Below are 18,450 nucleotides of genomic sequence, written 5' to 3'. Positions count from 1 at the left end.
AACAAAAAAATGAGATTTGTCACAACTTTGTTTGGTTTATTTCTTTCCATAGAGTCATAGAGATGTACAGCATGGAAACAGACCCTTCGGTCCAACCCGTCCATGCCGACCAGATATCCCAACCCAATCTAGTCCCACCTGCCAGCACCCGGCCCATGACCCTCCAAACCCTTCCTATTCATATACCCATCCGAATGCCTCTTAAATGCTGCAATTGTACCAGCCTCTACCACATCCTCTGGCAGCTCATTCCATACAGGCACCACCCTCTGGATGAAAACCTTGTCCCGTATGTCCCTTTTATATCTTTCCCCTCTCACCCTAAACCTATGCCCTCTAGTTCTGGACTCCCCCACCCCAGGGAAAAGACCTTGTCTATTTACCCTCATGATTTTATAAACCTCTGTAAGGTCACCCCTCAGCCTCCGACACTCCAGGGAAAATAGCCTTCTGCCGATTCAGCTGCTCCCTGTAGCTCAAACCTTCCAACTCTGGCAACATCCTTGTAAATCTTTTCTGAACCCTTTCTAGTTTCACAACATCCTTCCTATAGCAGGGAGCCCAGAATTGTGTGCAATTATTCCAATGTCCTGTACAGCTGCAACATGACCTCCCAACTCCTGTACTCAATACTCTGACCAATAAAGGAAAGCATACCAAACGCCTTCTTCACTATCCTATCTACCTGCGACTCCACTTTCAAGGAGCTATGAACCTGCACTCCAAGGTCTCTTTATTCAAAAACACTCCATTAAGTGTATAAATTCTGTCTTGATTTGCCTTTCCAAAATGCAGCACGTCACATTTATCTGTATTGAACTTTGATAATTTATGTAATTAAAATAACGCCAGCATATGGTGACTTATACACATTTTTTTGTATTTTCATAAACATTTCTATCAATAAATTACTACTACACATGTTGCCCTCACACACAGGAACAGCATCTTCCGCCATTATCAGAACCTCTCAAATATTAATTCTGATCTCTCTCTCTGCCCCTTCTGTGTGGCTGTAACACTGTAATCTGCACTCTGTACGATCTGCCTGTGTAGCACACAAAACAACACTTTTCACTGTATCACTGTACACGTGACAACAATGAATCAAACTCACACGCACACGTATGTAGACTCCCGTGTCACGATGTGATCTGTTGCTGCTGTCGTTGTTGGATCCTGTTGCAGGGTCAAAACCAGGAGCTGACCGAGGAGTTGGAGAGTGAGCAGAGTGCGCGAGCGAGGAGTGAGCGGCAGCGAGCTGAACTCGAGCTCAGGGTCCAGGAGCTCACCCAGCGGCTCCAGAACGCAGGAGGCCAGAGCAGCTCACAGGCAGAGCTCACAAAGAGGCAGGAGGCAGAGTGTCAGCGCCTGCGCAGGGAGCTGGAGGAGAGCCGCCTGTGCCAGGAGAAAGTGGCAGTGGAACTCCAGAGGAAGCAACTGGGCACAGTGGGCGACCTGGAGGAGCAGGTCGAGAAGCTGCAATACGCCAGACAAAACCTCGAGAAGGAGAAGCAAGCCATGAAAACCAACATGGACACAATGACTGCAAATATTGACCAACTCTCCAGAGCAAAGGTACAACAGCTCAGAGAGCTCAGGGCCAGCAATCTGGCATCAGGTACACTCCGTTCCCACTCACAGACGGGACGGCTAGATATTACAGCCCAGTTCCACCGCTCACACAGTCACACAACAGCAAGGAAACACAGTATTCAGTCCAAAGTGTCCACACCAACCACGCTCCCAAACTCAACTAGACCCACCTGCAAATGGAAAGTGCTGGAGGAACTCAGCAGGACTGGCAGCACCTGTAGAGACAGAAACAGAGTTAATGTTTCCAGTCCAGCATCAATCATCTCCTTCACTATGGTTTTGTGCAGGAATCCCTCAGTACTGACTCTCCGACAGTGCGACACTCCCTCAGTGCTAACCCTATGAAAATGCAGCACTCCCTCAGTATTGACCCTCCGACAGTGCGGCACTCCCACTGCACTGACCCTCCGACAGTGTGACACTCCCTCAGTGCTAACCCTATGAAAATGCAGCACTCCCTCAGTACTGACCATCTGACAGTGTGACACTCCCTCAGTGCTAACCCTATGAAAATGCAGCACTCCCTCAGTACTGACCATCTGACAGTGCGACACTCCCTCAGTACGAACCCTATGAAAATGCAGCACTCCCTCAGTATTGACCCTCCGACAGTGCGGCACTCCCACTGCACTGACCCTCCGACAGTGTGACACTCCCTCAGTGCTAACCCTTTGAAAATGCAGCACTCCCTCAGTACTGACCATCTGACAGTGTGACACTCCCTCAGTGCTAACCCTATGAAAATGCAGCACTCCCTCAGTACTGACCCTCCCACAGTGCGACACTCCCTCAGTACTGACTGTCCGATAATGCAGCACTCCCTCAGACAGTGCGGCATTCCCTCAGTACTGACCCTCCAACAATGAAGCACTCCCTCAGCACTGACCCTCCACCAGTGCGGCACTCTCTCAGTACTGACCCTCCGACAGTGTGGCATTCCCTCTGCACTGACCCTCCGATAGTGCAGCATTCCCTCAGACAGTGCGGCATTCCCTCAGTATTGACCCTCCAACAATGATGAACTCCCTCAGCAGTGACCCTCTGACAGTGCGGGACTCCCTCAGTACTGACCCTCCGACAGTATGGCATTCCCTCAACACTGACCCTCCAACAATGAAACACTCCCTCAGCACTGACCCTCCGACAGTGCGGCACTCTCTCAGTGCTAACCCTCTGACAGTGTGGCACTCTCTCAGTACTGACACTCCGACAATGTGGCATTCCCTCTGCATGACCCTCTGACAGTGCGGCACTCCCTCAGTACTGACCCTCCGACAGTGCGGCACTCCCTCTGCACTGACCCTCCGGCAGGGGGATGGGATCCGGACTTGTAGTCCAGCAAGTAAGCTAGCTGTGTGTCAGGATGCCCAAGACTGTAGGGAGGCTGTGGAGAAGGTAGCACTGACAGGGACTACTTGCGGACACAGAGATGGGCTCAAGTGTGTATACTTCAACGCAAGGAGTATCAGAAATAAGGTGGGTGAACTTAAGGCGTGGATCGGTACCTGGGACTACGATGTTGTGGCCATCACGGAAACGTGGATAGATGAGGGACAGGAATGGCTGTTGGAGGTTCCTGGTTACAGGTGTTTCAGTAAGATTAGGGAGGGTGGGAAAAAAGGAGGGGGGGTGGCATTGCTAATTAGAAATGGTATAACGGCTGCAGAAAGGAAGTTTGAGGGGGATCTGCCTCTGGAGGTAGTATGGGCTGAAGTCAGAAATAGGAAAGGTGCAGTCACCTTGTTGGGTGTTTACTATAGGCCCCCCAATAGCAGCAGAGATGTGGAGAAACAGATTGGGAAACAGATTTTGGAAAGGTGCAGAAGCCACAGGGTAGTAGTCATGGGCGACTTCAACTTCCCAAATATTGATTGGAAGCTCTTTAGATCAAGTAGATTGGATGGGGCGGTGTTTGTGCAGTGTGACCAGGAAGCTTTTCTAACGCAGTATGTAGATTGTCCAACCAGAGGGGAGGCCATATTGGATTTGGTACTCGGTAATGAACCGGGACAAGTGGTGGGCTTGTTAGTGGGTGAACATTTTGGTGATGGTGACCACAATTCTGTGACTTTCACCTTGGTTATGGAGAGAGATAGGTGCGCACAACAAGGTAGATTTTATAATTGGGGGAAGGGAAATTACGATGCTGTAAGGCAGGATTTGAGGAGCATACGTTGGGAGCATAGGCTGTCAGGGAAGGATGTGGTGGAAATGTGGAACTTTTTCAAAGAGCAGATACGACGTGTCCATGATATGTATGTACCTATCAGGCAGGAAAGAAATGGTCGTGTGAGGGAGCCTTGGTTGACGAGAGAGGTTGAATGTCTGGTAAAGAGCAAGAAGGAGGCTTACATAAGGTTGAGGAAACAGGATTCAGACAGAGCAGTGGAGGGATACAGGATAGCCAGAAGGGACCTGAAGAAAGGGATTAGGAGAGCTAAGAGAGGGCATGAAAAATCCTTGGCGGATAGGATCAAGGATAACCCCAAGGCATTTTATGCATATGTGAGAAACCTGAGAATGACGAGAACGAGAGTAGGTCCGATCAAGGACAGTAGTGGGAGACTGTGTATTGAGTCAGAAGAGATAGGAGAGGTCTTGAACAAGTACTTCTCTTCAGTATTTACGAACGAGAGGGACCGTATTGTAGAAGAGGAGAGTGTGAAATGGACTGGTAAGCTAGAAGAGATACCTGTTAGGAAGGAAGATGTGTTGGACATTTTGAACAACTTGAGGATAGACAAGTCCCCCGGGCCTGACGGGATATATCCTAGGATTATGTGGGAAGCAAGAGAGGAAATTGCAGTACCGTTGGCAATGATCTTCTCGTCTTCACTGGCAACGGGGGTGATACCAGGGGACTGGAGAGTAGCGAATGTTGTGCCCCTGTTCAAAAAAGGGAATAGGGATAACCCCGGGAATTACAGGCCTGTTAGTCTTACTTCTGTGGTAGGCAAAGTAATGGAAAGGGTACTGAGGGATAGGATTTACGAGTATCTGGAAAGACACTGCTTGATTAGGGACAGCCAGCACGGATTTGTGAAGGGTAGGTCTTGCCTTACAAGTCTTATTGAATTCTTCGAGGAGGTGACCAAGCATGTGGATGAGGGAGAGCAGTGGATGTAGTGTACATGGATTTTAGTAAGGCATTTGATAAGGTTCCCCATGGTAGGCTTATGCGGAAAGTCAGGAGGCATGGGATAGAGGGAAATTTGGCCAATTGGATAGAAAACTGGCTAACCGGTTGAAGGCAGAGAGTGGTGGTAGATGGTAAATATTCAGCCTGGAGCCCAGTTACAAGTGGAGTTCCGCAGGGATCAGTTCTGGGTCCTCTGCTGTTTGTAATTTTTATTAATGACTTAGATGAGGGAGTCGAAGGGTGGGTCAGTAAATTTGCAGATAATACGAAGATAGGTGGAGTTGTGGACAGTGAAGAGGGCTGTTGTCGGCTGCAGAGGGACTTAGATATGATGCAGAGCTGGGCTGAGGAGTGGCAGATGGAGTTCAACCCTGCCAAGTGTGAGGTTGTCCATTTTGGAAGAACAAATAAGAATGCGGAATACAGGGTTAACGGTAGGGTTCTTAGTCAGGTGGAGGAACAGAGGGATTTTGGGGTCTATGTACATAGATCTTTGAAGGTTGCCACTCAGGTGGATAGAGTTTGTAAGAAGGCCTATGGAGTATTATCGTTCATTAGCAGAGGGATTGAATTCAAGAGTCGTGAAGTGATGTTGCAGCTGTACAGGACTTTGGTTAGGCCACAGTTGGAGTACTGTGTGCAGTTCTGGTCGCCTCACTTTAGGAAAGATGTGGAAGCTTTGGAGAGGGTGCAGAGAAGATTTACCAGGATGTTGCCTGGAATGGAGAGGAAGTCGTATGAGGATAGGTTGAGAGTTCTCGGCCTTTTCTCGTTGGAACGGCGAAGGATGAGGGGTGACTTGATAGAGGTTTATAAGATGATCAGAGGAATAGATAGAGTAGACAGTCAGAAACTTTTTCCCCGGGTACAACAGAGTGTTACAAGGGGACATAAATTTAAGGTGAAGGGTGGAAGGTATAGGGGAGATGTCAGGGGTGGGTTCTTTACCCAGAGAGTGGTGGGGGCATGGAATGCGCTGCCCGTGGGAATGGTAGAGTCAGAATCATTGGCGACCTTTAAGCGGCAATTGGATAGGTACATGGATGGGTACTTAATCTAGGTTAGAAGTTCGGCACAATATTGTGGGCCGAAGGGCCTGTTCTGTGCTGTATTGTTCTATGTTCTATGTTCTAGTGCAGCACTCCCTCAGTACTGACCCTCTGACAGTGCGGCACTCCCTCAGTACTGACCCTCCGACGGAGTCGCATTCCCTCAGCACTGACCCTGCAACAGCGCTCAGTGCTGACCCTTTGACAGTGCGGCACTCCCTCAGCACTGACCCTCTGACAGTGCGACACTCCCTCAGTACTGACCCTCCGACAGTGTGGCATTCCCTCTGCACTGACCCTCTGATAGTGCGGCACTCCCTCAGTACTGACCCTCTGACAGTGTGGCATTCCCTCAACACTGACCCTCTGACAGTGCGGCACTCCCTCAGCACTGACCCTCTGACAGTGCGGCACTCCCTCAGCACTGACCCTCCGACACTGTGGCACTCCATCAGCACTGACACACTGACAGTGCGGTACTCCCTCAGCACTGACCCTCCGACAGTGCGGCACTCCCTCTGCACTGACCCTCTGACAGTGCGGCACTCCCTCAGTACTGACCCTCCGACAGTGTGGCACTCCCTCTGCACTGACCCTGACAGTGCAGCACTCCCCCAGTACTGACCGTCTGACAGTGCGGCATTCCCTCAGCATTGACCCTCTGACAGTGTGACACCCCCTCAGTATTGACCCTCCGACAGTGCGGCACTCCCTCTGCACTGACCCTGTGACAGTGCGGCACTCCCTCAGCACTGACCCTCTGACACTGCAGCACTCCCTCAGCACTGACCCTCTGACAATGCGACATTCCCTCAGCACTGACCCTGTGACAGTGCGGCACTCCCTCAGCACTGACCCTCTGACACTGCAGCACTCCCTCAGCACTGACCCTCCGACAGTGTGGCACTCCCTCAGCACTGACACTCTGACAGTGCGGTACTCCCTCAGCACTGACCCTCCGACAGTGTGGCACTCCCTCTGCACTGACCCTCCAACAGCGCCCACTCCCTCAGCACTGATCCACCGACAGTGCGGTACTCGCTCTGCACTGACCCTCTGACAGTGCGGTGCTCCCTCAGCACTGACCCTCCGTGAGTGTGGCACTCCCTCTGCACTGACCCTCCAACAGCGCCCACTCCCTCAGCACTGATCCACCGACAGTGCGGCACTCGCTCTGCACTGACCCTCCGACAGTGCGGCACTCCCTCAGCACTGACCCTGTGACAGTGCGTCACTCCCTCAGCACTGACCCTCTAACAGTGCAGCACTCCCTCAGCACTGACCCTCCGACAGTGTTGCACTCCCTCAGCACTGACCCTCCGACAGTATGGCACTCCTTCAGCACTGATTCCCCCAACAGCGCCCACTCCCTCAGCACTGACCCACCAACAGTGAGGCGCACGCTCAGCACTGACCTTTGACAGTGCCACACTCCCTCAGCACTGACCCTCCAACAGTGCGGCACTCCCTCAGCACTGACCCTCTGACAGTACGGCACTCTCTAAGCACTGACCCTCCGACAGTGCGGCAATCCCTCAGCTATGACCCTCTGACAGTGCGGCACTCCCTCAGCTCTGACCCTCCGACAGTGCGGCACTCCCTCAGTGATGTCCCTTTGACAGTGCGGCACTCCCTCAGCACTGACCCTCCGACAGTGTGGCACTCCCTCTGCACTGACCCTCCAACAGCGCCCACTCCCTCAGCACTGACCCTCCGACAGTGCGGCACTCCCTCAGCTCTGACCCTCCGACAGTGTGGCACTCCCTCAGCTCTGACCCTCCGACAGTGTGGCACTCCCTCAGCTCTGACCCTCCGACAGTGCGGCACTCCCTCAGCTCTGACCCTCCGACAGTGCGGTACTCCCTCAGCTCTGACCCTCCGACAGTGCGGCACTCCCTCAGCTCTGACCCTCCGACAGTGCGGCACTCCCTCCGCACTGTGGTATGTTGTTGCCCTTGTTGATGTGAGGAAGTCACTGTGGTCGGGGTTTCTGATTGGTTGGATTCTCCACTCCCCACATGCTGGGATGTGGATAGACTGTCACGGGCAGGTCTCACTGCGGAATTCCCTCTCTTTCAGGTTGAGTTTGAGAGACGCTGTCACGCACATGAGGCTGAAGCGAGAGACGCCAACTGCAAAGTGGAGGAACTTCAGAGTGAATTGCAAAACCTTCGAGCACACATGACCAGGACAAAATCTGAGGCAGGTATGTGTAACGGAGGGAGTGCGGCCTGGTGAGAGTCTGGGATCTGGGAGAAGTGGATCCGGGCTGAGGATGGCGAGCAGAGCAGACTGACGGGGAAATGTCCTACAGCAGAATGAGGCTGTTCATCCCATTGAGGCCATGCTGGCCCTCAGCCAAGCAATCCCCTCATCCCATCAATCCTCTCAATCGCCATAGTCCCCACCAATGGCTCCGTTTCCATCAGACGTCTTCCCAATTCCCTGTTTGAAACTGATCATTGTCTGTTGCCAACACCCTGTCTCCAAATAGGGTTTTCCCGGTTCGTTGTCCATTTCCTTTCCCGGCTCCTCTCCGTCCAAGAAAGTTGCTGGATGCACAGAAAACAATCTCTCTCCAAGACGGTGTTGTCACCTCATCGCTCGGTGCATATGGAACGCTGTCCTACACAGAGTCCCCACTCCTCCCCAGCTCAATACCCCCCCCATCACCAGGGCAACTTGCAGAAAGGGCCTGGTTCACTCCCTGACCTACAAAATAACAAGACCATAACATCCCATTTCCAGAAAGTTCCATCCTCACCTTGGCCATGCTAAGTGACCCTGTGATGTACAGGCTTGGTGGATTAGTCATGCAGACACAGGGATGGGCTGGTGGGAGTGGGTCTGGCCGGGATGCCCTTTGGAGGGTCAGCGCAGACTCAATGGGCCCAATGGCCTGTATCTGCACTGTAGGGGTTCTATGCTTTTCTAGACCAGGGCGTGTATCGTGAGCCAGCTCTGACAGGTGACTGTTCTGTGTGCATACGGCCAATGACCGTTGGCTCCTGTCTGGATGTGACTCCTGATGTGTCTCTGCTTTCAGGGGAGCTGTCCCACCAGCTACAGGAACGGGATGCTCTCATCGCACAGTCCGCTCGGGTTAAAATGGCCATGAGCCAGCAGCTCGAGGAGCTGAGGACCCAGCTGCAGGAGGAATCGAAGGTTTGTATCCTCAGCCAACTGTACTCACCCTCACCCCTAACAGGGGTAAACCCCAAACCAAAACTCTGAACTTTCACCCCACTCGCTGCAAGTGTGAGAGGCAAGGCCAACCTTCATTGCCTGCCCCTAGTTGCCCTGGAGAGGTGGTGGTGAGCTGCCATCTTGAACCGCTGCAGTCCCCGTGGTGGAAGTGGTCAGATTGACGCTATGTTAACCTAACTGATAGCCAACCCCCTCACAGATATTGTGGTACAATTGGCCCTTACTCCCACCCATTTCTAATCCTCAAGGCTCAGATTGGATTCAGAGAGTCACTCTGGCACAGAAAGAGAAAGTGAGGACTGCAGATGCTGGAGATCAGAGTTGAGGGTGTGGTGCTGGAAAAGCGCAGCAGGTCAGGCAGCATCCGAGGAGCAGGAGAATCAACGTCTCGGGCCAGAGCTCTCCATCAGGCCCTTCCTGAAGGGCTCTGGCCCGAAACATCGATTCTCCTGCTCCTCGGATGCTGCCTGACCTGCTGCGCTTTTCCAGCAACACACTCTCAACTGTGGCACTGAAAGAGTCTGTTCAGCCCATCACTGCCATGCCAGCCCTCTGTACTATAATCTCGTCACTCCCGATTCCCCACCCAATTCTCCTAATGCTGCAAGTTTGTTTCTCAGCAATGTCCATCCAATTTCCTTCTGAAATCATTGATGCCCTCTGATTGTCCCACCACCCCCTCGGAATGGGTTAAAGACCATGACCTAAGTGCAGGGTAAAATCATTCTTCCTCATAACGCCCTCCTTCCCATATATCTCACCTCAGCAGATCCTTATTGGGTTATTTCCGGGATATGCCATGGTTACTGGAAATGCTCACGTTCCCTTTTATCGAATCCATGGTGCCATTAGATCCATCACATATTTGACGGAGTTCCCACTCCTGTTCCTTTGTGCTTTCATGTTGTTGCTTTGCAATTTAGTTGTCCTTATTCCCTCCTCCCTTCCCCAAAAATCTCTGGGGTACATGAGGTATTTTTCATTCCCTTGATTCCCACTTCCAATTTGCAAACTGTGATCCAGGTCGAGTCAGATTTGGCCAAGTCTTTGCAGCATCTGAGATGGCCTGGTGAAGCCAAGGGATGGGCAGTCAATACTTACTGAGTGTCAGTCTCAATCACACAGACACAATATCATATCAGCTGTGTGACAGTCACTGCAGTCTGACTGCGTGGTGAAAACACATATCTCACAGTTCTGGAAGTCCTTCAAATGCACACCCAGAATCAATGTTAACAATGGTATTGCTATGAACCAGACCAAACCCCCTCAAGGTATATAAAGAAGATAGTCTGGATCCTGACTGTTCCTTAGTTTAAAGGCAGGTCCCAGGCGTCGTGTTCTGAGTGCATTTTGATTGGTCAAACTACCAGATTTGAAGCAAAACACATTTTATTCACACACTAGAGTTACAATGCCACAACAGAAAGAATTGGAATAACTTTATTGGAAAACTTAACAGAACAATAGATTATTCAACTACTAAACAGTAACTGTTACCATATAGTAAACTCTCAGCAGCACACCCTTGGCAAAGGCAAATTCAGTAAAATCGATTATCTCACATGCTATTCTAGCTGCAGGAAGAGAACCCGAGCTTTTAGCTGTAACAGAGAGAGGAATGAGAGCTTCCACATCCAGCTTCAAGACTCCTGCAACTGCAGAGAGCTAAAACTAAACATGCTGCTTCTGTGAGAGCTTGACCCCACCCATTCAGGCTGCGTCTATTGTTCTAACCTAAAACAAAAACCCAAGGTTTCACAAGCTGTTTACTTTATTGGCTCTGAGCAGACTGGTCTGTACCTCTGTCTCAACCTCTCTTCACAAAAACACCACATCAAAATCATATGTACTTTCCAAAAATATCTTTACTGAATAGATAAGTCCCCTGGGCCTGATGGCATTTATCCTAGGATTCTCTGGGAAGCAAGGGAGGAGATTGCAGAGCCATTGGCCTTGATTTTTATGTCCTCTTTGTCTACAGGAGTAGTCCCAGAAGACTGGAGGATAGCAAATGTGGTTCCCTTGTTCAAAAAGGGGAGTAGGGATAGCCCTAGTAACTATAGGCCGGTGAGTCTCACTTCTGTTGTGGGCAAAGTCTTAGAGAGAATTGTAAGGGATAGGATTTATGCACATCTGGATAGGAATAATGTGATCAAGGATAGTCAGCATGGTTTTGTGAAGGGCAAGTCGTGCCTCACAAACCTTATTGAATTCTTTGAAAAGGTGACGAAGGAGGTTGATGAGGGGAAAGCGGTAGATGTGGTATATATGGATTTTAGTAAGGCGTTTGATAAGGTTCCCCATGGTAGGCTACTGCAGAAAATACGGAGATATGGCATTGAGGGTGAGTTGGAGGTTTGGATTAGGAATTGGCTGGATGGAAGAAGACAGAGGGTAGTAGTTGATGGCAAAGTTTCTTCATGGAGTGCCGTCACTAGCGGTGTTCCGCAAGGATCTGTTTTGGGACCATTGCTGTTTGTCATTTTTATAAATGACCTGGAAGAGGGGTTAGAAGGTTGGGTGAGCAAGTTTGCGGATGATACGAAAGTCGGAGGAGTTGTTGACAGTGAGGAAGCATGTGGCAGGTTACAGCAGGATATAGAGAAGCTGCAGAGCTGGGCAGAAAGGTGGCAGATGGAATTCAATGTAGCTAAGTGCGAGGTGATTCACTTTGGGAAGAATAACAAAAAGATGGGGTACTGGGCTAATGGTCGGATACTTGGTAGTGTGGATGAGCAGAGGGATCTTGGTGTCCATGTACACAGATCTCTGAAAGTTGCCACCCAGGTAAATAGTGCGGTGAGGAAGGCATATGGCGTACTGGCTTTTATTGGTAGAGGAATTGAGTTCCGGAGTCCTGAGGTCATGATGCAGTTATATAAGACTCTGGTACGGCCGCATCTGGAATATTGTGTGCAGTTTTGGTCGCCATACTATAGGAAGGATGTGGAGGCATTGGAACGGGTGCAGAGGAGGTTTACCAGGATGTTGCCTGGTATGGAAGGAAAATCGTATGAGGAAAGACTAAGGCACTTGGGGCTGTTTTCACTAGAGAAAAGAAGGTTTAGGGGTGACTTGATTGAGGTGTACAAGATGATTAGGGGGTTAGATAGGGTCGACAGTATGAACCTTTTCCCGCGTATTGAGTCGGGTATTACAAGGGGGCATAGCTTTAAATTAAGGGGGGGTAGATATAGGACTGATGTTAGGGGTAGGTTCTTCACTCAGCGAGTCGTTAGTTCATGGAATGCCCTGCCAGTAACAGTGGTGGACTCTCCCTCTTTATGGGCATTTAAGAGGGCATTGGATAGGTATATGGAGGATAGTGGGTTAGTGTAGTTTAGGTGGGCTTGGATCGGCGCAACATCGAGGGCCCAAGGGCCTGTACTGCGCTGTATTCTTCTATGTTCTATGTTCTATGAATGATGCTCTGATCTAAACTGATGTTAATAACAGATCCCAGAATGAAACATGGATGGACAGTCCTTTGTTTCTTCTTATCCATGAGTTTGCCAGTGTGCTTCCAATAAAAAAGATAATGTGTTTATTAAACAAGAAAGAAAAACTGGACTGTACTATAAAAGAAAAGTTGAAAAGGTTCAATCACAAACACAAGAAAATGATTTGAACTCGTGCTATTTCTTTAATTACAGTAATATCCAGACAAACACCAAGGCTCCCTGACTGACAATGATTCCCACACCTGCTCCTTTTGCCCTGGTTAGTTGCCTGAGATTCCTTCTGGTGAATTCCTCACAGTCATAATGAGGTACAGCATGGTAACAGACCCTTCGGTCCAACCTGTCCATGCCGACCAGATATCCCAACCTAATCTAGTTCCATTTGCCAGCACCCGGCCCATATCCCTCCAAACCCTTCCTATTCATATACCCATCCAAATGCCTTTTAAATGTTGCAATTGTACCAGCCTCCACCACTTCCTCTGGGAGCTCAGACCATACACGTACCACCCTCTGCATGAAAACGTTGCCCGTCAGGTCCCTTTTAAATCTTTCCCCTCTCACTCTGAACCTATGCCCTCTGGTTTTGGACCCCCCCATCTTGGGGTAAAGACCTTGTCTATTTATCCTATCCATGCCCCTCATGTATGAGTGCGTACAAGTGGCATAACTACAAAATGAGGGGTGATAGATTTAAGACAGACATCAGAAGCAGGTTCTTTACTCAGAGAGTGGTAAGGGTGTGGAATGCCCTGCCTGCTAATGTAGTCAACTCAGCCACATTAGGGAGATTTAAACAATCCCTAGATAAGCACATGGATGATTTTGGGATAGTGTAGGGGCAATGAGCTGAGAATAGTTCACAGGTCGGCACAACATCAAGGGCCGAAGGGCCTGTTCTGTGCTGTATTGTTCTATGTTCTATGACTTTAAAAAACCTTTATAAGGTCAACCCTCAGCTTCCGCCGCTCCAGGGAAAACAGCCCCAGCCTGTTCAGCCTCTCCCTGTAGCTCAGGTCCTCCAACCCTGGCAACATCTTTGTAAATCTTTCAAGTTTCACAACATCTTTCCTATAGCAGGGAGACCAGAATTGAACGCAGTATTCCAAAAATGGCTTATGTCATGAGCTGCTTTTTCTTTAGCTGGTATCTCTCTCTGACATACTGTAAACAAACTGAAAGGTAAACTGATTGCTGCGTTAACTTCAGAGCAAACACACAATTCCTGAAGCCAGTTCCCAGCCAGTTTTGTGGGATTTGTCACTGAAGAGTCTAACAGTCCTGCCTCCACAATCTGGCACATCTGTCCACACTGAGTGACTGACTCCCTTCCAGAGTGTTCTCTGTCTCTGTGTGACCCTGAATCCCTGTCGCTAGGCAACAGCATGGTTTTCGGGATCAGTGGTGCTGGAAGAGTACAGCAATTCAGGTAGCATCCGAGGACAGGCAAAATCGACGTTTCGGGCAAAAGCCCTTCATCAGGAACCTGGAAATTTTTGCCCGAAACGTCGATTTTGCCTGTCCTCGGATGCTGCCTGAACTGCTGTGCTCTTCCAGCACCACTGATCCAGAATCTGGTTTCCAGCATCTGCAGTCATTGTTTTTACCAACAGCATGGTTTTATTTTAATGCACTACGCTACAAATTCCCACAGTTTCAAGGGTTGTAAAACCACATTAAATCGCGTATAAAGAAACGAGTTCAGGACATCCTTGTGCCAAGTTGTAAAACTGAAACTAAAACAATGTCCCCCCACCCCCAACTCCATAATAACACACAAAATCGAAATGTAAAGTTATATATTGTCCAGATCACTACGCAATAATAGATATGAATATTTTAAGTGCATCTGCCTCACCCAATCCCTGATTTAGAGATTTGTGATTTGCTTTGTCACTCTCACTCTCGATAAACGAGAACTCCTCCATAGTCCTGCTGCCTATCCCACTGTGTGCAGTTCGCCAGTTACTCCAAAACCTCTCAATCCCACACAGGCTCCCAGCTTACTGATACTTCAAGTGTAAAACATTCCCCTGAGGCTCTTGCTTCTCCTCTTATCTGTAATGTCCTCCAGCCCTAAAACCCCTCCAGAGGGTATCTGTGCTCCTCCAATTCTGGCGCTCCCACTCCCTTTAACTCACCACTGGGGTGGTCAGGGCTGTAGTTACCCAGGCCCTAAACTCTGGGAACACTGCCCCCCCCCCCCCCCCTCCAAACCTCCACCTCCCAACCTCACTCTCCTCCTCGGAAGGTGTTCTCCCAAACTGACATCTTTGACCAATCTTTTGTTGACCATTATCTCTCTTGGTGGCTTGGTGTTAAACTCTGCTGTCCCTCTTGTGACACACACCTTCACATTCAACAACAACACAGGAGCTATATCAATGTAAGTTGCTGCTGAAATCAATCCCAATTGATGGGCTGAACCTAGTTTCTACACACCCCACACCATGTCACCTTCCACTGTCCAAAGACCTCCTGCTCATCTGGTGAAGATCTCCCGCAGCTTGGCATTAAATGCCTCAGGGACGTTTCCCTGTTGCGCCGTGCGAATGCAGGTCGTTGCTGTATTTGATAGTGGGTGCCCTCTGTCCGCAGCTCCGGATGGGACTAGCTCAGAGCCTGCAGGACACCCGCAATGACTGCGAGCTCCTCCGGGGGCAGCACGAAGAGGAGCAGGAAGAACGGGCCCTCCTTCAGAAGAGCCTCAGCAAAGCCAATGCGGACGCCGCGCTGTGGAAGTCAAAATACGAGACAGATGGAGTTCAGAAACTGGCCGAGTTGGAGGAGGCCAAGTACGGTGTTTGAACTTTAAAACCTGTACTCTTTCCCACAGCTGAGAATAGAAGGTGCTGGAAACACTCAGTTGGTCAGGCAACACCTACAGAGAGAGAGCGAGAGATCACAATGGTGACCTCGGGGGGATTCGAATTGGGGAAAGCGAACATTTGCGCTCTCCACACGGAGGCCTGCTGAGTGTTTCCATCATTGTCCCCAGTTTGATTTCAGAGCAACAAGAGAGAGAGAGAGAGAGAGAGAACAGCACCCCTTTAAAGATCAACGAGGTCACCTCTGTGTTGGACCTTGGAGATAGGAGCAACACTAAATAAATATCTTGCATCAGTTTTTACTGTAGAGAAAGAAATAAAGAGGGCAGCATGGTGGCTCAGTGGTTAGCACTGCTGCCTCACAGCACTAGGGTCCCAGGTTCGATTCCAGCCTGAGAGAACTGTCTGTGTGGAGTTTGCACATTCTCCCCGTGTCTGCGTGGGTTTGCTCCGGTTTCCTCCCACATTCCAAAGATGTGCAGGTCAAGTGAATTGACCATGCTAAGCTGTCCATAGTTGTTAAGGTGCATTCGTCAAAGAGGAGGGGTGGGTTGCTGTTCAGAGGGTCGGTGTGGACTTGTTGGGCCTAAAATGGAGGCTAGAGAACTCAGGGAAAATAAATATTAATGTTTTGAAAACAGTCGCCATTGCAGAAGAGGAAGTGTTGGAGATCTTAGAAAACCTGAAGGTGGGTAAATCTCTGGGATCAGATCAAGTCTATCCCAGGTTGCTGTGGGAAGCCAGGGAGAAAGTTGTGGGGCCCCGAGCAGAAATAATTGTATCACCAAAGGTGCTGGGGGACTGGAGGGTGACTAATGTTGTATCTTTATTTAAGAAAGGCTGTAAGGAGACACCTGGGAACTGTAGAATTGAGTGTGACTTTGGTGGTGGGTAAGTTGTTGGAGGGGATTCCAAGGGGCAGAATGTATATCCATTTGGAGAAGCAAGGACTGATTAGGGATAGTCAGCATGTGTGGGAAATCGTGTCTCACTATCTTGATTGAGGTTTTTTAGTGAAGTAACCAGAAAGATTCATGAGGGCAGAGCAGTAGATGTTGTTTACTTGGACTTTAGTAAAGCCTTTGTTAAGGTTAGCATGGTAGACTCATTAGTAAGTTAGATCACATGGGTTTCAGGGTGAGCTTGCCAATTGGATATAAAATTGGTTTTATAGTAGGTGACAGAGTGGTGGTGGAGGGTTGTTTTTTTGGATACGAGGTCTGCGACCAGCGGTGTTCCACAGGGATCGATAGTGGGTCCACTTTTGTTCATCGTTTATATCAATAATTTCGATGAGGACATAGGAGGCATCGTGAATAATTTTGTGGATAACACCAAAATTGGTGATATAGTGGACAGCAAAGAAGGCTATCTAAGATTACCAAGGGACCTTGATCAATTGGGTCAATGGGCTGAGGAGTGGCAGATGGAGTTTAATTTGGATGAATGTGAGGTATTGCACTTTGGCAAAACAAGGACGGGACTTATACATCCTCCATTTTAGGGCTGTGGGTAGTGTTGTAGGACAGAGACACCTAGGAGTCCAGGTACATAATTCTTTGAAATTTAGGACATAGATAGACAGGGTGATTAAGAAGGAGTTTAGCACACTTGCCTTCATTGCTCAGATCTTTGAGAATAGGAGTTGGGACGTCAGGTTAAGGTTGTACAGAACATGGTGAGACCTTTTCTGGAGCACTGTGTGCAGTTCTGGTTGCCCTGCTATAGGAAGGATATTATTAAACTGGAGAGAGTTCAGAAAAGATTTACCAGGGTGTTTGAAATATAAACACAAACTGGAATGGACTGGGACGTAGCAGGTTGAGGGGTGACCTTATTTAGGTTTACCAGATCACAAATGTCTTTTTCCCTAGGGTGGGGGAGTTCAAAACTAGGGGGCGTATTTTTAAGGTTGGGGAGGGGGAAAGATTTAAAAAGGACATAAGGGACAACATTTTTGTACACAGGAATGAAGTGCCAGAGAAAGCGGTGGATGCAGGTAGTTACAACATTTCGAAAACATTTGGATAAGAATGTTATGGGGAAAGATTTCGGGGATTATGGCCACATGCAGGCAGGTGGAACTAGCTTAGCCTGGACTGGTTGGACCGAAGGGTCTGTTTCCATGCTGTCTGACTCTCTGACCGGACAGAGCAAACCAGGGGGACAGTCTAAGGATACGGAGTGAGTCATTAAGGACTGAGGTAAGGAGACATTTCTTATCCCAGACCCCGTACAATCGCCTGCCAAAGGAAGTGGTTGAGGATAAAAGAAGGAATTGGACACAGTTCGTGGGGATTAAGGGGTAGGGGAGGAGGACCGGGGGGCTCAGATGACCAGCCATGACCATACTGAATGGGGAAGCAGGCTCGAGGGGCCGAATGGCCTCCCTCTGCTCCTATTTTCTATGTTTCCTGCACAGTATAACAACTGAGAACCTGTGCCCACCCTCCAGCCTTGTTGTGGGTCATCCAAAATCCGGGAAAATCCCAAATCCAGCTGGTTCTGAGGGTGTCAGTTTCACACATGGGGTCCATAAGTGTCATGGGACCCTCTACTTGCCCCTGGGAGGGGAGTCAGGGACTTGGTTTAATGTCTCATCCAATGGAGGGTCCCTTTGTCAGGACAGCACTCCCTCCCTTAATCGTGGGTGAGCAACGTTCCATTGTGTCCTGGGGACTCTGTGACCCCCCTTTGTGTTTCTGTGTGTCCCCTCCCCTCTCTGTCAGGAAGCATCTCGCTGCCCGCCTTCAGGAAATGGTGGACAAGGCTGAGGCAGTGGGCAGCAAGTGCGCTTCCCTGGAAAAGGTCAAGAACCGGCTACAGGCGGAGGTGGAGGACCTCAACGCCGAGGTTGAGAGATCCCACGCTGTGTCCGCCGCCCTCGAGAGGAAGCAGCAAAACTTCGACAAGGCCCTAAACGAGTGGAGAGTGAAACTGGAGCAGTCACAGGCCGAGCTGGAGGCAGCACAGGGAGAGACGAGGGAGATAAGCACCCAACTGCTGAAGCTCAAAACGGCCTTCGATGAGGCAGTCGATTCGAGAGAGGCCCTGAGGAGAGAGAACAAGCATCACCTGGGTAAGAGGCAGCCATACTGCCCTGGACTACATGGGGAATTGGAGCATGAGGCCATTCAGCCCCTCAAGCTGCTCTGTTATTCAACTGG

The 18,450-nt window shown here is 49.7% G+C and overlaps 1 protein-coding gene across 3 annotated transcripts in view; it reads left to right on the top strand.

The window, feature by feature from the left end:
• Positions 1-18,450, top strand: part of LOC122550181 (myosin-6-like) — a 145,651-nt gene that overhangs the window by 72,162 nt on the left and 55,039 nt on the right. For all 3 annotated transcript variants that reach the window (XM_087987647.1, XM_087987646.1, XM_087987648.1), the window contains exons 28-32: positions 1,189-1,578; positions 7,864-7,990; positions 8,831-8,949; positions 15,054-15,250; positions 18,013-18,362. In XM_087987647.1, the coding sequence (XP_087843773.1) occupies positions 1,189-1,578; positions 7,864-7,990; positions 8,831-8,949; positions 15,054-15,250; positions 18,013-18,362 (1,183 nt within the window). The remainder of the gene's footprint in view (positions 1-1,188; positions 1,579-7,863; positions 7,991-8,830; positions 8,950-15,053; positions 15,251-18,012; positions 18,363-18,450) is intronic.

The sequence above is a fragment of the Chiloscyllium plagiosum genome, unplaced genomic scaffold (genome assembly GCF_037043375.1).
Source record: "Chiloscyllium plagiosum isolate Xiang-an unplaced genomic scaffold, Cpla_swu_hap1 HiC_scaffold_5, whole genome shotgun sequence".
In the NCBI taxonomy this organism is placed as follows: Eukaryota; Metazoa; Chordata; class Chondrichthyes; order Orectolobiformes; family Hemiscylliidae; genus Chiloscyllium; species Chiloscyllium plagiosum.
The sequence above is the reverse complement of the archived record's forward strand: the minus strand, read 5'-3'. Positions and strand labels throughout refer to the sequence as shown.